Source organism: Callorhinus ursinus, unplaced genomic scaffold (genome assembly GCF_003265705.2).
Source record: "Callorhinus ursinus isolate GAN/ISIS: 27379988/994484 unplaced genomic scaffold, GSC_fseal_2.0 scaffold12, whole genome shotgun sequence".
Classification (NCBI taxonomy): Eukaryota; Metazoa; Chordata; class Mammalia; order Carnivora; family Otariidae; genus Callorhinus; species Callorhinus ursinus.
Window position 1 is genome coordinate 40,785,713 of NW_027397074.1, and position 19,586 is coordinate 40,805,298.

The following is a 19,586-nucleotide window of genomic DNA, read 5'->3' on the forward strand; positions in this document are numbered from 1 at the left end:
ATTGCAAACAAACAGTTGAGTTTCCTTTGATACAGTATGTAGTATTTTATAAATTAAAAATCGAGAATACATGGGAAATCATTGTTCTAGACATAAAATTGGTACGCTCATCAAAGCATAACAAAAAAAGAGTCTATAGCTAGACCCCCTAAGGAAGGGTATCCTGCTAATTATTTTGTTTAGCAGAATATATGTACTATAATGGCACTTACAGTTCATTTGAGACTTCTATAGAGACTTCTATAAATTGTCTTCCTGTGGCATTCACAATTTAAAATGAATTTTTGGATCAAAACCAGACTCATCTGTTTTTGTATAACAGAAAAAGAGAGGTGGACCAATTTTTTTCTGAAGAAAAAAGTCTGTACACTAGCTTAGAATTCTCAACCCTTCTCTAACTCTTCAGATGCTAAAATAAAAGTCTGTACACTAGCTTAGAATTCTCAACCCTTCTCTAACTCTTCAGATGCTAAAATCTAACTTAGACACTGGGTCATTAGCACAGGCCTTTTATGAAAAACTGTTTACAGAGTACCTGGTGGCTAAACTCAGTAGTGTATCTTAACAATGCTGAAAAATACCCAGCCTTGGCTGATAATATGTACTTGAATTCACATATGATGTTATTAATGTGCTCTGCCTAAAGCACGGAGTCCGTTCAGGCTTATATAAAGAATTAGTGGGAAAATGTTAGGGTCCTTCTGGGCGACAACTTTCACAGATGACTGCAGTCTCTCCAGGTTCATGTTGGCTAAGGCAAACAAACGCTGCACAATCATAAACCTTTCCATATCCTTCAGAGGAGCCAAGTCTGGATTTTCAAGATCAGATACTCCATCATCAGAGAGAGCACGGAGCTGAAATGACACATTTAAGCAAATTCATTTAAAAATGTTACAGAAAAACCACATAGGTGAATAGTAATGTACTTCTAGATGATTATGGGGAATTATTAAATTGTTACTGCTTTTTAAATTCCCCAAGTGGTGCAGAAAAACCCTAAAGATGTAACAAGATCTGTTTCTCCCAGGCCAGGACCTTACGCCTGATTTTTCCAATTTGCCTGGAGTTCTGACTGAATCTCCACTCTGAATTCTACCTTCTACTAGATCCCTTAACTTCAGGAGATGAGAAAGTTCAGAATGTAACTTTCCCTACACACAGTATGTATGGTTTGATTTTTCTTTTTATTTTAATGATATTAGAATTTCTTAAATAGTTGCTTGATATCCTCAAAGGGATAGGTACCACAGTTCAGTTATGCTTCCCGCCTCAAGAACCTTTGCCCTTGCTATTCCTATCTGGGACGCTCTTCTTCCAGAGCTCCATGTAAACCTTTTCTTCTCATCTCTCATTGTCCACTGAAATGCCTCATCAGAAGGGCCTTTCCTACCCCCCCCACCCCCATATCCCAACCACTATTACTCTACTGTCTTTCTGAAATTATCCTCCTGATAGTCACTGTTTAGTCTGTTTTCTAAAACCTAAGCTTTTTAGGAGACCAGGGCCCCAGTCTGTCATAAAACATAGGCCGTCAATGTGTTGAATGAATGTTAGCTCTTCAGAGAGGTCATTTCAGATGCTGCTCTAATATTTTTTTTTTTAGCTTCAGTAATTACAAAGATTAGTTGATTTGATTTTTACCAGGCATTCAAAACCAGATCAATGTAGAAAGTAAAATTAAAAAATGAAACCTATAAAGTATGTGTGAATTTTAACTGAATCAGAAGAGAATCCAAGAGATTTCCAGAAACGTCCTGAGCAATGATAACCTTACTAAAAGCTTGCCCCAGTGTCCGAAGGGCAGCACTCATTTGACTGTAAAAGTACTTGTGTGTCTATTACCAAAATAAGCCTTAACAAATCTACACCGTGTAGAATGACCAACTACCACTCACACAGTGTTACCACAGGCTTAAGAGCAGCCTTTGGCTAAGACCATAAACTCAATTTTGCTTTAGAAAGTAGATTAGGCCTACTCTTTGAGCAGAAGCACCATATTCTAGTAATTTAAGAATGAGCTCCACTGGCACAGGCTGCCCTCAGCAGGCTCTGTGTCTGGGGTCTGAGCAGCATCCAGTTTCCTTCCCTGAACAGCTGCCAGCCCCAAGTGCCCAGAGGCACTTCTAGGTATAAAAGATTACAGTCACCCAAAGGGTGGTGGGGCAAAAGTGACAGTCTCTCAAAGTTACTCTGGCCACAAGAGAAGATAGGAATGCAGGTACATTTCTGTACCCTGTTCTAAGTAAATCCCCGTAAGTAACTCGACACCCAAATTCCTTCAGGAGGCAGGAGCCTCATTGTCTTAAGGATTGTTGCAATATCTAGGGCAGATTATGTGAAGATATCCAGGATATTGTTTAAAGAAAATTTTTTTTTATGTTAAGCAGCCCCCAGAAAGCAGACAAATGACTCTGTGGGTGGGTAGTTTTGTGCCCGTGTAGAATGCCAGCCATCCTGGAACTCCAAATGTGTCCTCCTGGCTACGCTCAGACCAACAAAACAGAACTTGGAAGGAACACAAAGATCAAATCTAACGCTTACTGCAAGGAAGATGACAAGTAAGTGTGAGTTTGTTGGGAGAGGGAATTAGCTAATGTGGTCTTGCAGTATTTTGATGATTTTGTAAATCTTTACTAAGGGTAACCTGGGAGATGCTAAGCACTCAGTTACTGCAACAGAGAGCTGGGCTATGAAAGCAGAGCTACTGCCATGCTCATCACTGCACACAGTTAGGTAATGGTACTTACTATCTCCAATACCCAACTACACCACCAGACAGAACATACCTGCTGTCATGTTTTCAAGTAGTTCAGTTTTAGTGATCAAAGTGTAAGAACTCAGCATTCTTCTGGGTGGGTAGAATCTACTTTCAGTTGTGAATGGGTTCTAAACTGCTCCTTGGAATGATGCCCTGTTCAGATGTCTTTGCTATGCACAGAAGTACCCAAGGCCCTAAGCATGGTGTTCAAGCTCCCAGAGCGGATGGGTAACAAATTTCAGGATCCTGGCCAGGCACTTAATCTCAAGACCTGCTTCCTAGATCTGGGAGCAGAGCTCTGAGCTTTGGTCTTTTGAGCCTACATAGCATCTTGGTCTGGGCTCTTAGTAAGTAATCAGACCTTAAAATAATCCAGCCAGGTGTGTTCAGCTAGCTACTATGCCCCAGGCTGAGCAACACCTGCCCCATTGGAGTGGCTTCTGCACAGCCTATTGATGGCTCCTTCTATTAATGACCCAGTTTGTAATTTAAAAAAGGAAAAGCTTAATCTTAACTCTCTAGGGCTAAGCTCATCATTACCTAACTCTTGCTCCCCGCCATGAAATTTCCTTAGGGCACAAAACTAATGATCTGAGACAAAGCAGTCCTCTCAAATGCCTCCCTGGTGAATTAGATGCAGAGCTGAATCAAACTGGTCTATAGCCCTAGCACTGCCATTGCAAATAACAGCGTGTCAGGCTCCTTCCCTGCAGTGTTACAACCAAACCAAACTTTGGCCAAACTTATCTCCAGTGGGGAAGCTGGAGATTTGGAGGCTAATGACAAGGTTGGGTCCTAGCCCTGTAAGCAAGTTCTCTGTACAAATGATGCTTTTCCTCTCAGCCTCAGTCTTCCTGTAGGGTAGAATGTGTGGTATGATGTGGATGGTGTGTAAAAAAGTGGGGTTAGTAATAATACCTGTTTAACCTATTTTGAAGAGCTATTGTAGATGAAAAATCCTAAAGGTGTTTTATCAATTGTTAGGTGCCCATTCCCAGATCCCCACTGAGAGGTTCCTTACCAAATGACACAGTGTAGGAATAATCTGGAGTTTACAGCAAGCACCCAGCAGCACTGCTGCATTATCTGGCATTTCTGCAGGAGACAAAAAACAAAAAAATCCATGGGAACTGGCCAGCCCCTGAATTGTATCTAATTTACACATTAGTGCTCTCCCAGCAGTGAGGCAGAGGACATGCTCAGTAATTACTGAATAAATGAATGAATGGTGCTAAACAGGCAGCAAAGGCCTTTTAGAAAACAGATGTTGGAATAAGGTAACCAGCTCTGTGTTCACTAGAGGATAGTCCTTAACATTCAATTTGCCAATCAAGAAGAACTGTACAGACTCAAGGAAAAGCAAATCATATTGAAAAGTAGAACCTACCTTTTCCTGAAGATGGCAAAGAAGGAAGCCCCTGCCCCTCCCAAAGTCAAAGCAAAGGCTCTGAAGGCCAAGAAAGCAATGCTGAAAAGCATCCACAGTCACCAAAAAAAAAAAAAAAAGAAAAAAATCCATATGTCACCTACTTTTTTTTTTTTTTTTTAAGATTTATTCATTTGAGAGGGAGAGAGAAAGGGAGAAGCAGACTCCTTGCTGAGCAGGGAGCCTGACACAGGGCTCGATCCCAAGATCATTACCCGATCTGAAGGCTCAACTGACTGAGCCACCTAGGCGCCCCCACATGTCAACTACTTTTTGACAGCCCGAGACACTGTGTCTGAAGACAGCCCAAATATCTTCAAAAGAGTGCACCCCAGGAGAAACTAGCTTGACCACTATGCCATCATTAAGTTCCCCCTGACTACCAAGTCAGCCATGAAGAAAACAGAAGATAACACACTTGTGTTCACTGTGGATGTCAAGACCAGTGAGCACCAGATCAAACAAGACTGTGAAGAAGCTCTATGATACGGACATAGCCAAGGTCAACACCCTGATCAGGCCTGATAGAAAAAAGGTGGCATATGTTCAACTGGCTCCTGACTATGAAGCTTTGGATGTTGCCAACAAAATTGGGATCATCTAAACAATCTAGCTGGCTAAGTCCTAAATACAAATTTCCCCACCAAAAAAAAGTAGAACCTAGAATTTTGGTGCAATTCTAAGAGGTTTTCAAGCAGGATCATTTTGGGAGAAAAATGCAATGTGGCTGGACAAAGGGGTGGCACTGCAGAACCCTCCAGCCTACCACTAGCTCAACACAAGGGGCACCAGGGACAGAAGCTGGTGGAGGGCTGCACCAGAAGGGCCCTGCCAAGTCCCAGGGAAAGGAAATCCAAGTTCGTGTTATTGAAAATAGATTTTAAATCCCAACCAGGGTAAGTTTCTAAAAGAACCCAATCCCTCAGGATATAACCTTTGAACTGAAAAGGCAAAAGAGGGAAGAGTCACCTGCTGCATCATCTGGCCCAGGAACCACTTAAGAACTCTGTCCATCTCCTGCATTATTTATAAACAGCAGGTCACTGAGGCTGTGATCCAGCAAAGTACAATGAAACATAACCTATACCTAAGAGAGGAAGGCTGCTAGGAGGATGGGGCAGCTCCAGGGAATGATCCTGCTTGAAAACCTCCTAGAATTGCATTTAAATGTTGTGTGTGCATTTTCCCACAGAGAAGATCAACAGCCAACAAATTATCATGGAGGCCCTTATCCCATCAGGAAGATCAAGCTGGTAAGTAAGTACAGGCCCCCTGGTGGAAGGATCACAGGACCTGGAAGGGCAATGACAGAGTCACCTGGGACATGAAGGCCTAGCTGAACCACTGTCACACATCATCTGCCCTGTTCATGCCTCCATTCCTTCAGTTCTCAGGTGGCTTCTGAGTCCCATGTAACCATCATCATCCACCCACCCACCCCCCACCCTTATTCTTGGAAATACTTTAGTTCCATGTTATGCAGATTCACTATTTTGAGTATGGTGCTAGGGACACAAGGATGAAATAACAGCATCTGCTTTATAGAGCTTACCAACTAATTTTACTACTTTAATTTCCTGTGGGTGCAGATGATTATTTTCTCCTACCTCAGCACCTAGCAGTGCCTAAAACACAGAAGCTTCTTCAGTATTTCTCGAGTTGAAATCTCTTCCATATTCTGACTCTGTTTTAACAAATTACATCTGGGGAGTTCATGCTTAAGGTCACTGAGTGGTTGAGGAAGTGTTCAAGAGACAGGAAAGATACTGGGATTGAAGTGCTTTAAACAAGTTAAGCATGAAGAGGCTCGTTCAAAATGGTGATGTAGGAAGATTCTGAATTCACCTCCAGCTACATATGGAACAATTCCCTTGGTGGGGGGGGGGAGGAAGGAAAAAAAAAAACTACACAGCCAGCAAAGAAGAAAAAACTGACATCTAAGCAAGTAGGAAAGGCTGACACACAATCTCACCATAAACCCCACCCTTGGCACAGCGACCCACAGTTGGAAGGGAACTCAAAAGCTTCTCTCTGAGGAGCAAAGAGTTTGAACCCCACATTTTTAAGACAGGCACTGGAGGGACCAGCTCCCCAGATATCTAGCTTTGAAAGCCAATGGGGCTCATGTTCATGAGACCCACAAGGCTATAGCAAACTGAGAAATGGTTCTTAAAGGCCTTGCCCATGGACTTACCTGCCTGCACGAAGTCAGCCCTTTGAAAGGGGTCCAGACTTTCTGTGAAAGAGGCTTGTTAACTTAAAGCATCAGTCTGAAGGGCAGACCTCTCAAAAGAGCAAGGGGCCTGCTGGAGTACACTGTGAGGATGGGGGCCAGTGCTTACCATCTTTGCATCCTTCCTCTGCCACACTCCAAGGCACCCATATCTCCTGGAAGGGAGCTGTTACACAAGTCTGATGCTCTAGTTTTTATGGCTGCCTCTTGATCACCTGGCTCTGGTGGCTATCAGGCTTGACAGCCTGGGCCCTATGGGACTATAACAAAGGGAGAGCCAGTTCTTGGCTGACTACTACCCCCACTCTTTCTGTGATAGAGGCCTATTTATAGAAGGAGGGGAAGATGGCAGCTGAATAAGAGGATCTTAGGTTTGCCTCATTCCACAAATACAACTAGATAACTATCCTATCATCCTAAATACCCCAGAAATCTATCTGAAGACTGGCAGAACAAACTCCACAAGTAAAGGTAGAGAAAAGACCATAGCAATCAAGATAGGACCGATAGAGATGTGGCTTGGGAGAGAAACGGATTGTGGCAACAGCAGTGGGGAGGGAGCCATGGTCACAGAGAAGGGCAAAAGACAGACTAGCTTACAGGGGAGCATACAAGGAAAACAAATCCCCATAGCAATTGGCTTGGAAAGCAGGAGGGCTCATATTCTGTGACTTCTTGTAATCAGTGGTGCTTAAAGCCTGGAGTTTTAAAGGTCACCATGCTTGGCTCAGGGAGAGCTTGGAGGACATTGCCTGCCTTCTCTCCAAGAGCAGCCACAGCCTGTGGACTTACAGCATGGAAACAGGAATGTGAAGAGCACCTAGAGCAAACAGTGGGGAGGTTATCAGCTCATCTTGTAGTGTGTCCCAGAGAGACCCCTCCAGGACCATAGGAACTGGCAGGTGCCATTTACCTCCCCCACCCATCAGCATAAAAGCAGAGCCATCTGTGGGAACCAGCATAACATGAACACTCACTCAACTCATTTACACCAAGCCCTGCCCATTCATGCTTGCCTCAGTCCTAGGATAGTAGGTCCCGTCCCCCAGAAGACTGCCCCAAACTCCTGCCAACACCGCATCTCCTGATTTGCAGGTTTTGAGGCCTCAGTTCCAGTGGCAGCAGTGAGAGTTCTCATTACATGCAGACCAGAGCACACCTAGGTAAAATGTGCCACATACAGACTAGAGGCCAAACACTGCCCACAACAGGCAAGGAGAGCCTCAGCAAATGACTAGTCTGAAGCATAAAGAGGCCAAGACACATTGGAGACCACTCCCAGAAGTGCTAGGCCTTGGGGAACGGGACACTACACTGCAGGGCACTACATGTAGGACCTCTTCTTCATAAAGCCATTACCCTCAGGAACAGGAGACATAGCTAACTTTCCTAACACAGAGAAACAGGCAGAGAGACTTTGACAAAATGAGAAGATAGAGGAATTTGTCCAGAATGAAAGAACAAGACAAGGCCATGGCCAGAGATCTAAGTGAAACAGATACAGTAACATGCCTAATAAAGAATTTAAAGCAATGATCATAAGAATACTCACTGGACTTGAGAAAAGAGTGGAGGACATCAGTGAGACCATTAACACAGAGATAAGGAGTAACAAAGCAGAGATAAAGAGCTCAATAAACAAAGTGAGAAACACGCTTGATGGAATGAACAGCAGGCTAGAAGCATGGGAATTAATGACCTAGAAGACAGAGTAATGGAAAATAATCAAGCTGAACAAAACAGGGGAAAAAAAGAATCCTGCAAAACAAGAACAGACGTAGGGAACTCAGTGACTCCATCAAATATAATAACATTCATATTACAGGAGTCAGAAGAAAGAGAGAAAAGGGGGCAGAGAATTTATCTGAAGAAATAGCATGAAACTTCCCTAAACTGAGGAAGGAAATATATCCAGAAGGCACAGAGAAACCCCAACCAAAGCAGATTCACACAAAGACATACTGTAATTAAAACAGAAAAATACAGTGATAATGAAAATATATTAAAAATGACAAGGAAGGCAGTTACATACAAAGAAAACCCCATAAAACTGTCAGTGGATTTTTCAGCACAAACTTTCCAACCCAGAAAGGAGTACCATGATATATTCAATGTACTGAATGGGAAAAATGGCAGCCAAGAATACTCTATCTAGCAAGGCTATTATTCAGAATAGAAGGAGATGGAGTTTCCCAAACAAAAACTAAAGGAGCTCACAACAATTAAAACAACCCTGCAAGAAATATTAAAGGGAACTCGGAGTGGAAAGGAAAGACCAAAAATTATAGCATGAAGGTAGAAAACACAAAAGCACTAAAATCAAATATTTCTGTGAAAAATCAGTCAAGGAACTCACAAAATAAAGGATGTAAAATATGACACCATATACCTAAAACGTGGGGATAGGAGGAATAAAGAATGGGTTCAAACATAAACAACCATCAGTTTAATACAGACTGCTATATATGCAGAAGATGTTATACCACAAATCAAAAACCACTAATGAATATGGGAAGAATTTTAAAAAATCCAAATGTATCAGTAATGAAAACCAGCAAACCATGAAGGAGAGAAAGACAAGAAAGAATCAGAGAAAATGCTCAGAAACCACACAGCAAGTTAAAAAAAAATGGCAATAAATACATGTCTATCAATAATATTTTGGAATGAGGGGTGCACCTGGGTGGCTCAGTGAGTTAAGCATCCAATTCTTTATTTTGGTTCAGGTCATGACCTCAGGGTCCTGAGATTGAGCCCCAAGTCAGGCTTCATGCTAGGCGTGGAGCCTGCTTAAGATCCTCTCTCTCTCCCTCTGCCCCACCTCTCTCAAAAAAAAAAAAAAAAAAATCTTCGAATGAAAAAAAGGACTAAATGTTTCAATCAAAAGACAAAGTGGCGGAATAGATTTAAAAAACAAGACCCATTCTATATGCTGCCTACAAGAGTCATTTTAGACATAAAAACACCAGCCAATTGAAACTGAGGGGATAGAGAAACATTTATCATGCAAATGGATGTCAAAAGAAAGCCAGAGTAGCAATACTTATGTTGGACAAGACTTTAAAACAAAAACTATAACAAGAGACAAAGAAGAGCACTATGTAATAATAAAAGAAACAATCCAACAAGAAGATATAACAATTGTAAATATTTATGCATCCAACGTGGGGACACCGAAATACATAAAACGGTTAACAAGAAACATAAGGGAAATAATCTATAATAATACAGTAATTGTAGGGGACTTTAACACCCCACTTACATCAATGGACAGATCATCCAAATAGAAAATCAACAAGAAAACAATGGCTTTGACACAGTGAACCACATGGTTCATTTAGGATGGAGAACACTCCATCCTAAAGAATGTATATTCTATTCAAGTGCACATTGAACATTCTCCAGAACAGATCGTGTATTAGGCCACAGAAAAAGCCTCAACAAATTTAAAAAGATCAAAGTCACACCATACATCTTTTCTGACTACAACATTATGAAACTAGAAGTCAACAACAAGAAAAAAATCTGGAAAGACCACAAATACAAGAAGGTTAAATAACATTCTACTGAACAATGGATGAAGGGAAATGAAAGAAGAAATTAAGAAGTACATGGAAACAAATGAAACTGGAAATGAAAGAAAAAATTAAGGAAGTACATGGAAACAAATGAAACTGAAAATACAATGGTCCCTAAAACCTTTGATGCAGCAGAAGTGGTCATAAGAGGGAAGTATGTAGGAAAACAGGCCTACCTCAAGAAGAAAAATGTCAAATAAACAACCTAATCTTACACCTAAAGGAGCTAGAAAAAGAACAAAACCTAAAACCAGCAGAGGGAAGGAAATAATAAAGATTAGAGCAGAAAAAAATGATATAGAAGCTAAAAAATAGAACAGCTCAATGAAACCAGGAGCTGGTTCTTTGGGGGAAAAAAATGAAATTGATAAATCACCAGCCAGACTTATGAAGAAAAAAGAGAAAGGACCCAAATAAATAAAATCACAAATGAGAGATCAGAAATACCAAACACCACAGAAATATAACTATATGAGAATATTATGAAAAACTATATGCCAACAAACTGAACAACCTAGAAGAAATGGATAAATTCCTAGAAACATATAGCCAACCAAAACTGAACCAGGAAGAAATAGAAAATTTGAACAGACCAATTACCAGCATGAAATTGAATCAATAATTTAAAAACTCCCAACAAAACTCTAAGACCAGATAGTTTCACAAGCAAATTCTGCCAAACATTTAAAGAATAATATCTATTCTTCTCAAACTATTCCAAAAAATAGGAAAGGAAGGAAAACTTCCAAATTCATTCTATGAGACCAGCATTACCCTGATACCAAATTTAGATGGACACCACAAAAAAAGAGAACCACAGGCCAAAATCTCTGATGAACATAAATGCAAATATCCTCAACAAAATACTAGCAAACCAAACCCAACAGTACATCAAAAAAATCATTCACCATGACCAAGGACTTATTCCTGGATTTATGAGTAAGCAGACTAAATCAGTAACCAAAAACCTCCTAACAAACAAAAGTCCAGGACCAGATGGCTTCATGGGTGAAATCTACAAAACATTTAAAGAAAAATTAGGGCAACCCCTTTGGGTCCTCTCCCTCCTTGGGAGCTTTTTACTATCACTTTGCTATCGCTCAATAAGTTGCTCAATAAATCTTGCTTTGCTGCCCACCAAAGGAAGGAGGGGAGGGAGGGAAAGAAGAAAAGAAGAAAGAAAGAAGAGAAGGAAGGAAGGAAGAAAAGAAAGAGAAGAGAAAAGAAGAAAAAGAAAAACTAATACTGGGGCACCTGGCTGGCCCAGTTGGTGGAGCACGTGATTCTTGATCTCAGGGTCGTGAGTTAAAGCCTCATGTTGGGCATAAAGCTTATTACTTAAATAAAAATACAATTTAAAGAAAAATTAATACTGATCCTTCTCAAACTCTTGGAATCTCCTTTTTCAAGGCCAGTATTACCGTGATAACAAGACCAGACAAGGAGGCCACAAGAAAACTACAGACCAATATCCCTGATGAACATAGATGCAAAAGTCCTCAACAAAATATTCACAAGCTGACTTTAACAGTACATTAAAAGGCTCATAAACCATGATCAAATGGGATTTATTCCAGGAATGCAAGGATGGCTGAACTTCCATAAATCAAGCAACATGATACACCGCAGTAACAAAATGAAGGATAAGAATCATATGATCATCTCAATAGATGCAGAAAAAGCATTTGACAAAATTCAACATCCATTTATGATATTTAAAAAAAGGTCAATAAAGTATAGAGACCATGTACTTCAACATAAAAAGGCTATATATGACAAGCCCAAAGCTAACATCATTAATGGTGAAAAGCAGAAAGCTTTTCCTCTAAGATCAGAAACAAGACAAGGATGCCCACTCTCACCACTTTTATTCAATATAGTATTAGGGTCCTAGCCAGAGCAATTAGGATAGAAAAGGAAATAAAACACATCCAAATTGGAAAGAAAGAAGTAAAACCGCCACTATTTATGGATAACATGATACTATATATAGGAAATAAAGTACCAAAAAACTATAAGAACAAATAAATTTAGACAAGTTACAGGATACAAAATCAGTACACAAAACTCTGTTGTGTTTCTATATACTAATGAATAATCAGAAGAGAAACTAAGAAAATCCCACTTATAATTACATCAAAAAGAATAAAATACCTAGGAATAAATTTAACCAAGGAGGTAAAAGACCTCTACACTGAAAACTATAGGACGCTGATGAAAGAAATTAAAGAAGACACAAATAAATGGAAAAATAGTCTGTGTTCATGAATTGGAAGAATTAATATTGTTAAAATGTCCATACTACCCAAAGCAATGTACATATTAGATGCCATCTGTATCAAAATTCCAATGGTATTTTTCACAGAAATAGAACGAACAAACCTAAAATTTGTATGGAACCACAAAAGACCCCAAATAGCCAAGGCAATCTTGAGAAAGAAGAACAAAGCTGGAGGCATCACATTGTCTTATTTCAAACTGTATTACAAAGCTATACTGATCAAAACAGTACAGTATTGGCATAAAAACAGACTGTAGATCAATGGAACAGAATAAAGAGCCCAGAATAAATGCAATTTATGACACAGAGCCAGAAATATACAATGGGGAGAAGACAGTCTCTTTAGTAAGCAGCACTGGGAAAACTGTACAGCCATATCAAAAGAATGATACTGGATCACTGTTTTACACCATACACAAAAACTAACTCAGATTTGAACATAAGCCCTGAAACCACAAAACTCCTAGAAGAAAACAACAAAGTTAATAAGCAACTTGAGACTGCATTTGCTGTCAGATCCAAAAAAAAAATCATATAACACTGGGTGTTATACACAAATAATGAATCATGGAACACTACATCAAAAACTAATGATGTAATATACAGTGATTAACATAAAAAAAAGCTCATAGATACAGAGAACAGATTGAGGGTTTCCAGAAGGAGGAGGCAAGTGGGGGGGGGGGTTGGGAAAGATGGAAATGAATGAGTGTGGTTAAAAGTACAAACTTCCAGCTATTAAAAAAGTGAAACATGAGCATGTTATGTACAAAGGCAACAAAACCAAAATTAAGTAGGACTACATCAAACCAAAGAACTTCTGCACAGCGAAGGAAACCAACAAAATTAAAAAGCTACCTATTGAATGGGAAAAAATATTTACAAAGATAATTCTGATAAGGTGTTAATATCCAAAATATAAAAGGACTCCTATAACTCAATAGCAAAACAAAAAACCCCCAACCATCTGATCAATATGAGCAAGGGATCTGAATAGACATTTTTCCAAAGACCTACAGATAGCCAATAGGTACATGAAAAGGTGCTTAATGTTACTAATCATCAGAGAAATGCAAATCAGAATCACAATGAGATATTACCTCACACCTGTTAGAATGGCTATTTTTCAAAAAGACAAGAAATAGCAAGTGTTGGTGAGGATATGGGGAAAAGGGAATCCTTGTGCACTCTTGGTAGGAATGTAAATTGGTACAGCCACTATGGAAAACAGTATGGAGTTTAAAACTAGAACTGCCATATGATCTAGCAATTCTACTTCTGAGTATCTGAAGAAAATAAAAACACCAACTTCAGAAAATATATATATATGCACCCTCACATTCATTGCAGCATTACTTAAAATACCTAAGATTTGGAAGCACTGATGGATGAATGGATAAAGAAAATGTGTGTATACAATGTGGAATATTATTCAGCCTTGAAAAAGGAAGGAAAGAAGGAAATCTTGTCATTTGTGACATATGGACAGACCCTGAGGATATTATGCTAAGTGAAAAAGGTCAGGGAATGACAAATACCATATGATGTCACTTATATGTAGAATCTTTAAATAAATAAAAAGTTTACAGAGGACTCTGAGAAACAAACTGAGGGTTCTAGAGGGGAGGGGGGGGTGGGGGGATGGGTTAGCCTGGTGATAGGTATTAAAGAGGGCACGTTCTGCGTGGAGCACTGGGTGTTATGCACAAACAATGAATCATGGAGCACTACATCAAAAACTAATGATGTAATGTACAGTGATTAACATAAAAAAAAGCTCATAGATACAGAGAACAGATTGAGGGTTTCCAGAAGGAGGAGGCAAGTGGGGGGGGGGGTTGGGAAAGATGGAAATGAATGAGTGTGGTTAAAAGTACAAACTTCCAGCTATTAAAAAAGTGAAACATGAGCATGTTATGTACAGCATGATGTCTATCGTTAACAATACTGTATTGTATATTTGAAAGTTGCTAATGTTAAAAATTCCCATAAATTTGTAAGAAAGAAAAATTTTAACTATGTATTAACTAGACATACTGTGATCATTTTACAGTGTATACAAATATGAAATTGTGGTACATCTAAAACTAATATGATGTAAATTTTATCTCTTTTTAAAAGTTAGGCACTGTAGAGCTGGTAACTGGTTATTATTTAGAAAGCTGCAGACAGGACTCAAGGAGAGGCCATTTCCTGTTCCAGCATTTTCCCCAGGTTCTAAAGAGAGAAGACTGTTTTTATAAGAGGGAAAGGTCAACTCAGAAGGGCAGAGGATTAGCAGGAACACTATTGGAAGGGCTTTACAATCAAAGAGCTGATCTGACCTCTGCAGTGACCAACATGTAAATGAGATATCAATTCAGAGAGATGCAAGAGGGCATTGTTGGTTCAGAAATTGACTAGATATTTTCAGCTGCACTTAAAGATTCCACTACCCCCAAGCTTCCAGCTCAGAAACAGCAAATCTCATGTTATGGGTCAACTCCCACTCCACTTGGAAGCTCAAGTTATTATTATTTTTTTAAGATTTATTTATTTGACAGAGAGACACAGCGAGAGCAGGAACACAAGCAGGGGGTGTGCGAGAGGGAGAAGCAGGCTTCCCGCTGAGCAGGGACCCCCGACGTGGGACTCCATCCCAGGACTCTGGGATCATGACCTGAGCCGAAGGCAGCTGCTTAACGACTGAGCCACCCAGGCGCCCTATGATTAATTTTTTTAAAAAACTGAAGATCTGCTTGGCATCTATTCCTCTGTGGTGCTGGGGAGGAACCATGAATGCATCCTGAACTCAACACCTCAAATAATATCACCGGGAAGGGAAGTTGTGGGGAAAAGGATCCTGGGCTGATGGGCCAGGTCTTGCCTTTCCTTGAAGAAACTGAAAGCCTACACAGAGTGGCTACCTTCCGCCCCTCTGGCATGGTGAATTTTATGGATGGCAGTGGTAGAGGAGTGGCAGGGCGGGGTCCACGGGTAGGTGATAACTTCATGGCCATGCCCCTGGGAGGACCATCTCAGGATCAGCGTAGAAGCTGTGTTGACTGGGCCCAGCATCCTAGTGCATCAGGATGCTCTCCACAGTCTCCCTACCCAAATGGCCACAAAGTGGCTAGTAAGTTTGTAAAGAGGATCAGAGGTACCAAAACACTAAGGGAGAGAACAGTTGTCAAATGAAAGCCACTGCCACGCAGCAGTGTCAAGGCTCAAATGTGAACCGCAGGCTGTGTTTGAGGAGATGCCTTCCTTCCTGTGCTGCTGGGGGTGTGTGTCCGCAGACAGCCCTCCCCGAAGGAGGAGAGAGACATGCTCTCCGAGAGAATTGAAGAGGCTGGTGTCACACGAGTCTGACTTCATGGCAATCATAAAAGCTTCCTCAGCCTTCCACTTACCCTCCCTGTATTGCTGAAAGGGAGGAAACCACAGGTACCAAATCTTGCACAATAGTAAGCAAAGCAATTTCAAAGCAGCAACAGCATTTCTTTTTCCATACCTGCTAGGGCACTGACCAAGAAGTAGGCCGTAGAAAAGAGCTTCTGGTTGCTGAGTGTATCCTTCAGGCCTGGACACCCACCCTGTACTCCGTACCCCACCAAACATAGGAAAGCCATGACATCCTGCTGCTGTGGGGGCTTCAGCTCCCCCAGCATTGCCAGTGGGGGCGACAGGCCGGTGACCACATCCTCACACTGCAGGGAGAGGAGAAAAGAGACAGACATAGTAAAGCCAGAGGCCAAGCTGAGCCTCTATCCCACGACATGCAACCGCTTACCCTTCTGCTATCTCACAAGTAAAGCAAAACCCTGCATTCTTTTATTTTGAAATCACTAATCTCTCATAAGGAGAGCATAAACAGCCTTGCCAGGTACTATTCTTTCAAAGAGAGGGGAGGACAGATGCAGGGAACTATGGATAGAACCTTCCAGGACAAGGCAGGGTCTGTCGGGTTGTACCGGGGACCAGGAATAGGTGACTACATGCAGAACTAAGGAAGGGAACATAAAAGCATTGTCCCATCATGGTTCTCCAGCTTTTAACTTGGCACACCAGCCCCTAACCACATTCCCAGCTGGGCCAAGGCAGCCTCAGCCATCCACATTGGGCCTGGTGGGAGGTGGGTGGCTCTGCCAGTGAAGGCCACCTCAGCCAGCTCAGGACCACCTAGTGAGCTTGTCTCCATTGTAACTCCACATCAGATGCATTAATAAACGCCAGCCCACACCACCTGAGCAGCTTGCTCCTGCACCTGACAGGGCAGTTGATGTTCTTTCCAAAGGGGACTGGTCTGAGATTTCCCTCTTGGAAGGAGCTATTTTAGGAAGTATAAATCAGTGGGCTTTTTGAAACATTTGTGTTCTCCCTGGGGCTAGCACACCCTTCTGTGAGCTTCACATCCTCCAGAACACCCCAGAACTCCTGGACTATTGGACTATTTTCAACAATTGCAGGTTCCATCACTGGTAGCTAAGGTCTTTTGGCACAATCCAATTGCAAGAGGAAAAAATAACTGAATGCTCTCTTGGAAACCATTAAGCATTGAATCAGAAAATCAGAGTTCAACAACTCTGAAAAATAGAATAACAAAAAAACCAAAATAAAACAAAAAGCTATCATATAAATCATCTTAATAGTGCCCCAGCCCCCTTAACAAAGGAGAGTACAAAGTCTGGCAGGTTGGCAGCTGGTGTGTCCGTCACCATTTGTACAAATAATAGTTAAGGAATTCAGCCTCCCCAGAAAATCCTTCTGCTACAAAACAGAAAAATATAAAGACCTGATAATTTTAATCTATTCTAAATAGAATAAGTTGACTTACTGGACTCTACCACACAGCCCCCTTGTAGTGGGATGGAATCATGGCCCCTCAAATATATGTTCACCTGGAACTTCAGAGTATGACCTTATTTGGAGTAAGAATAAGAGTCTGCAGATATCATTGAGGTAAGGATCTCAAGATGAGATGCTCCTAGACTGGAGTGGGCCCTATATCCAATGGTGAGTGTCCTTTAAGAGAAAAGGGGAAGACACTGACACAGAGTACAGAGGCATGGGGAGACAGAGACTGGAGAAGTGTGGCCACAAGCCAAGGAGCATCAGGAGCCACCAGAAGCTGGAAGAGGCAGGGAAGGGTTCTCCACCGCCCACCTCCCCCGAGCCTGTGGGGGAAGCAGGGCCTTGCTGACTTCTGGCCTCCAGAACAAACTCTTAAGAGAATAAATTTCTGTTGTTCGAAGCCACAGAGTTTGTAGTAACTTGTTACAACAGCCCTTAGGGAACCAATCTACCCTTCGATTCCTGACATCAGCCACCTTTCTTCGGTTAGAACACTAAGGACCTGGGAGTAAGAAAAAAAGAAGCTTGAAGGTTTAAAGAAGGTGGGGACATTTCAAATACAATCTTATCCCAGCTCACGGCTTTATCCCAAGAGGTCTAGCCTGCCCACATCTCCCGGAAACCCAGGTGGAAACAGTCTCGAGAGGTCTCTGGTCTTACCACTTGCTCCAGGGCCACAAGTGACTCTTCGTCAGACAGGACCGCCTGGAGGACATCGCTCAGCGCTGTCTGCTGCTGTTCCGGCAACCCCGCAAAGGGATGGAAGTTCCTCTCCAAAAGCAGAGTGGCTGTGAGGGCACAGAGTGCGCCCCGCGTCAGGACCGCTGTGCGCACCTCCGGACGGGGGACTTCCCCGAGCAGGGCCAGTCGTGGAGCTCGAGTCGGGCCTCGAGCTGGCTACCGCCCTGCACATTTTCAATAACCAGAAACAAGGGGTCGAAAAGAGACAAGCGAGAGGGCCGCCCAGATCTGCTTCTGACTTCACTCTTTTGTTCTGATGACTCACTAAACATTAAGTCTATTTTCTGGAAAAGTCTGATCAATTATTTAGACCCCTCTTTAGCATGATTTCTAGAGAAGTAAGTTATCCAGGCTGAATTATTAACTCTCAGTCAGTGCTTTTACAGGTCTCCACAGCCATGCAAATCTACAGGCAATTATTTTCCACGTTCTTTCTTCTAATACCGTGCAGTTTTTTTATCCTTTAATATTAATGCTTGCTTCTCAAAGTCTGACACCCTGTTTTCATGGCAAACGCAGCCATTCCACTTTTCCCACTCATTATTCTTCACCCATCCTGGAGAACGGGCACACAGGCCCATCTGGCTAGGTTATGCACATCCTCTGCAGGATGCTTGAGGCTCTCTCCTTAAATCTTTTTTTTTTTTTTTAAAGACACTGAAACACTTCTAGTAAATTAAGCCCAGTGGGGATTTAAAAGCAAGATTTGATAAACCACAGCTTTCATATGCAGGAATGCATACTAATACATAATGTACTACACCTCTGCTGATGGCAGATTCCAGCACACAGCTGTCAGCCCCATGGAGAGAAGAGGTCCCATCAGTCCCTGACATATTCAGAAACTTCCCTATGAACACAGCTGGGTCTTTGCCACGCCAGCCTGGAGAGAAGAGCTTTCCTGGTTGGTCTGAGGGCACACAGGCCAGGCTGCCCCCCCTCCTACTCCTGTTTCACAGGCCCAGCCATCGCACTCCACCCCAGGCTGACTGGAATGGCCAACGGACAGGGCGGACTGGTGGGAGAGGAGATGATAAGGAAGCTGCAGCCCACGACCCGTCTCATCACTTCCCTGTAGCACAGTTCAAGGCTGCGGGGCCACTCTGCTGTGGTTCTAACCCACGGCAGTGCTGAAACGGCAGCTGGAAGTCACACCCAATCAGCCATCTCAAGGAAGCAGAGGATGGGGACGCCCATCTTAAGACTGGGCCTTCCTTGCCATTTCTTCCAACGCTGGCACTTTCGCTACAGAAACAGAAGCATCTTCTGGTTTGGGACTCACCAAAGCCCCACAGGTAAGAATCTTCTTCTCCTCCCAGCCAGACCATATTCGGAGCTGCTCCTAGCTCTTTTTACCAAGCTCTTTCCTGATTGTGTGTTTCACCTTTTCCTTGCCTGTTTCCTCTCCTGCCATATACTACGCTCCCCACCGCCCATAGCACCACGAGAAAAGCCCATTTTTTAAAACACAGCATGCTACGGGGAATAAAAGGAGCTGCTGCAGGCACGTCCCAGGTACTCCCCTCCTCCTCCCCGGATGCCATGGCACTGCAGTGCTTCAGTCCATGTGGACAGAGAGCCCCCAAGAGAGCATTTCGAAATGCTGACAAAGCCTTGCCTGTGTTGGCAGTGAACGCTGGAATATCATGAAACATGCAAATTTGGGGTTCCCTCTCTTTGTTGCTGACTAGCTATTTTGAATGCAAGTCTTCTGTGGTTAAAATGAAAGAAAA

The 19,586-nt window shown here is 42.1% G+C and overlaps 1 protein-coding gene across 8 annotated transcripts in view; it reads right to left on the reverse strand.

Moving 5' to 3' along the window:
• GSDME (gasdermin E) overlaps positions 1–19,586 on the reverse strand; it is a 124,146-nt gene that overhangs the window by 33,534 nt on the left and 71,026 nt on the right. For 3 of the 8 annotated variants that reach the window (XM_073898981.1, XM_073898980.1, XM_025873298.2), the window contains 4 exons: positions 17,773–17,900; positions 15,773–15,968; positions 3,783–3,856; positions 436–857 (listed from right to left, as the gene is read on the reverse strand). In XM_073898981.1, coding sequence (XP_073755082.1) covers positions 627–857; positions 3,783–3,856; positions 15,773–15,968; positions 17,773–17,900 — 629 coding nt within the window. In that variant the 3' untranslated portion in view covers positions 436–626. Of the gene's footprint in view, positions 1–435; positions 858–3,782; positions 3,857–15,772; positions 15,969–17,772; positions 17,901–19,586 lie in introns of those variants that run through there. The other 5 variants (XM_073898983.1, XR_012380250.1, XM_073898982.1 and 2 more) reach the window with 5 other exon arrangements.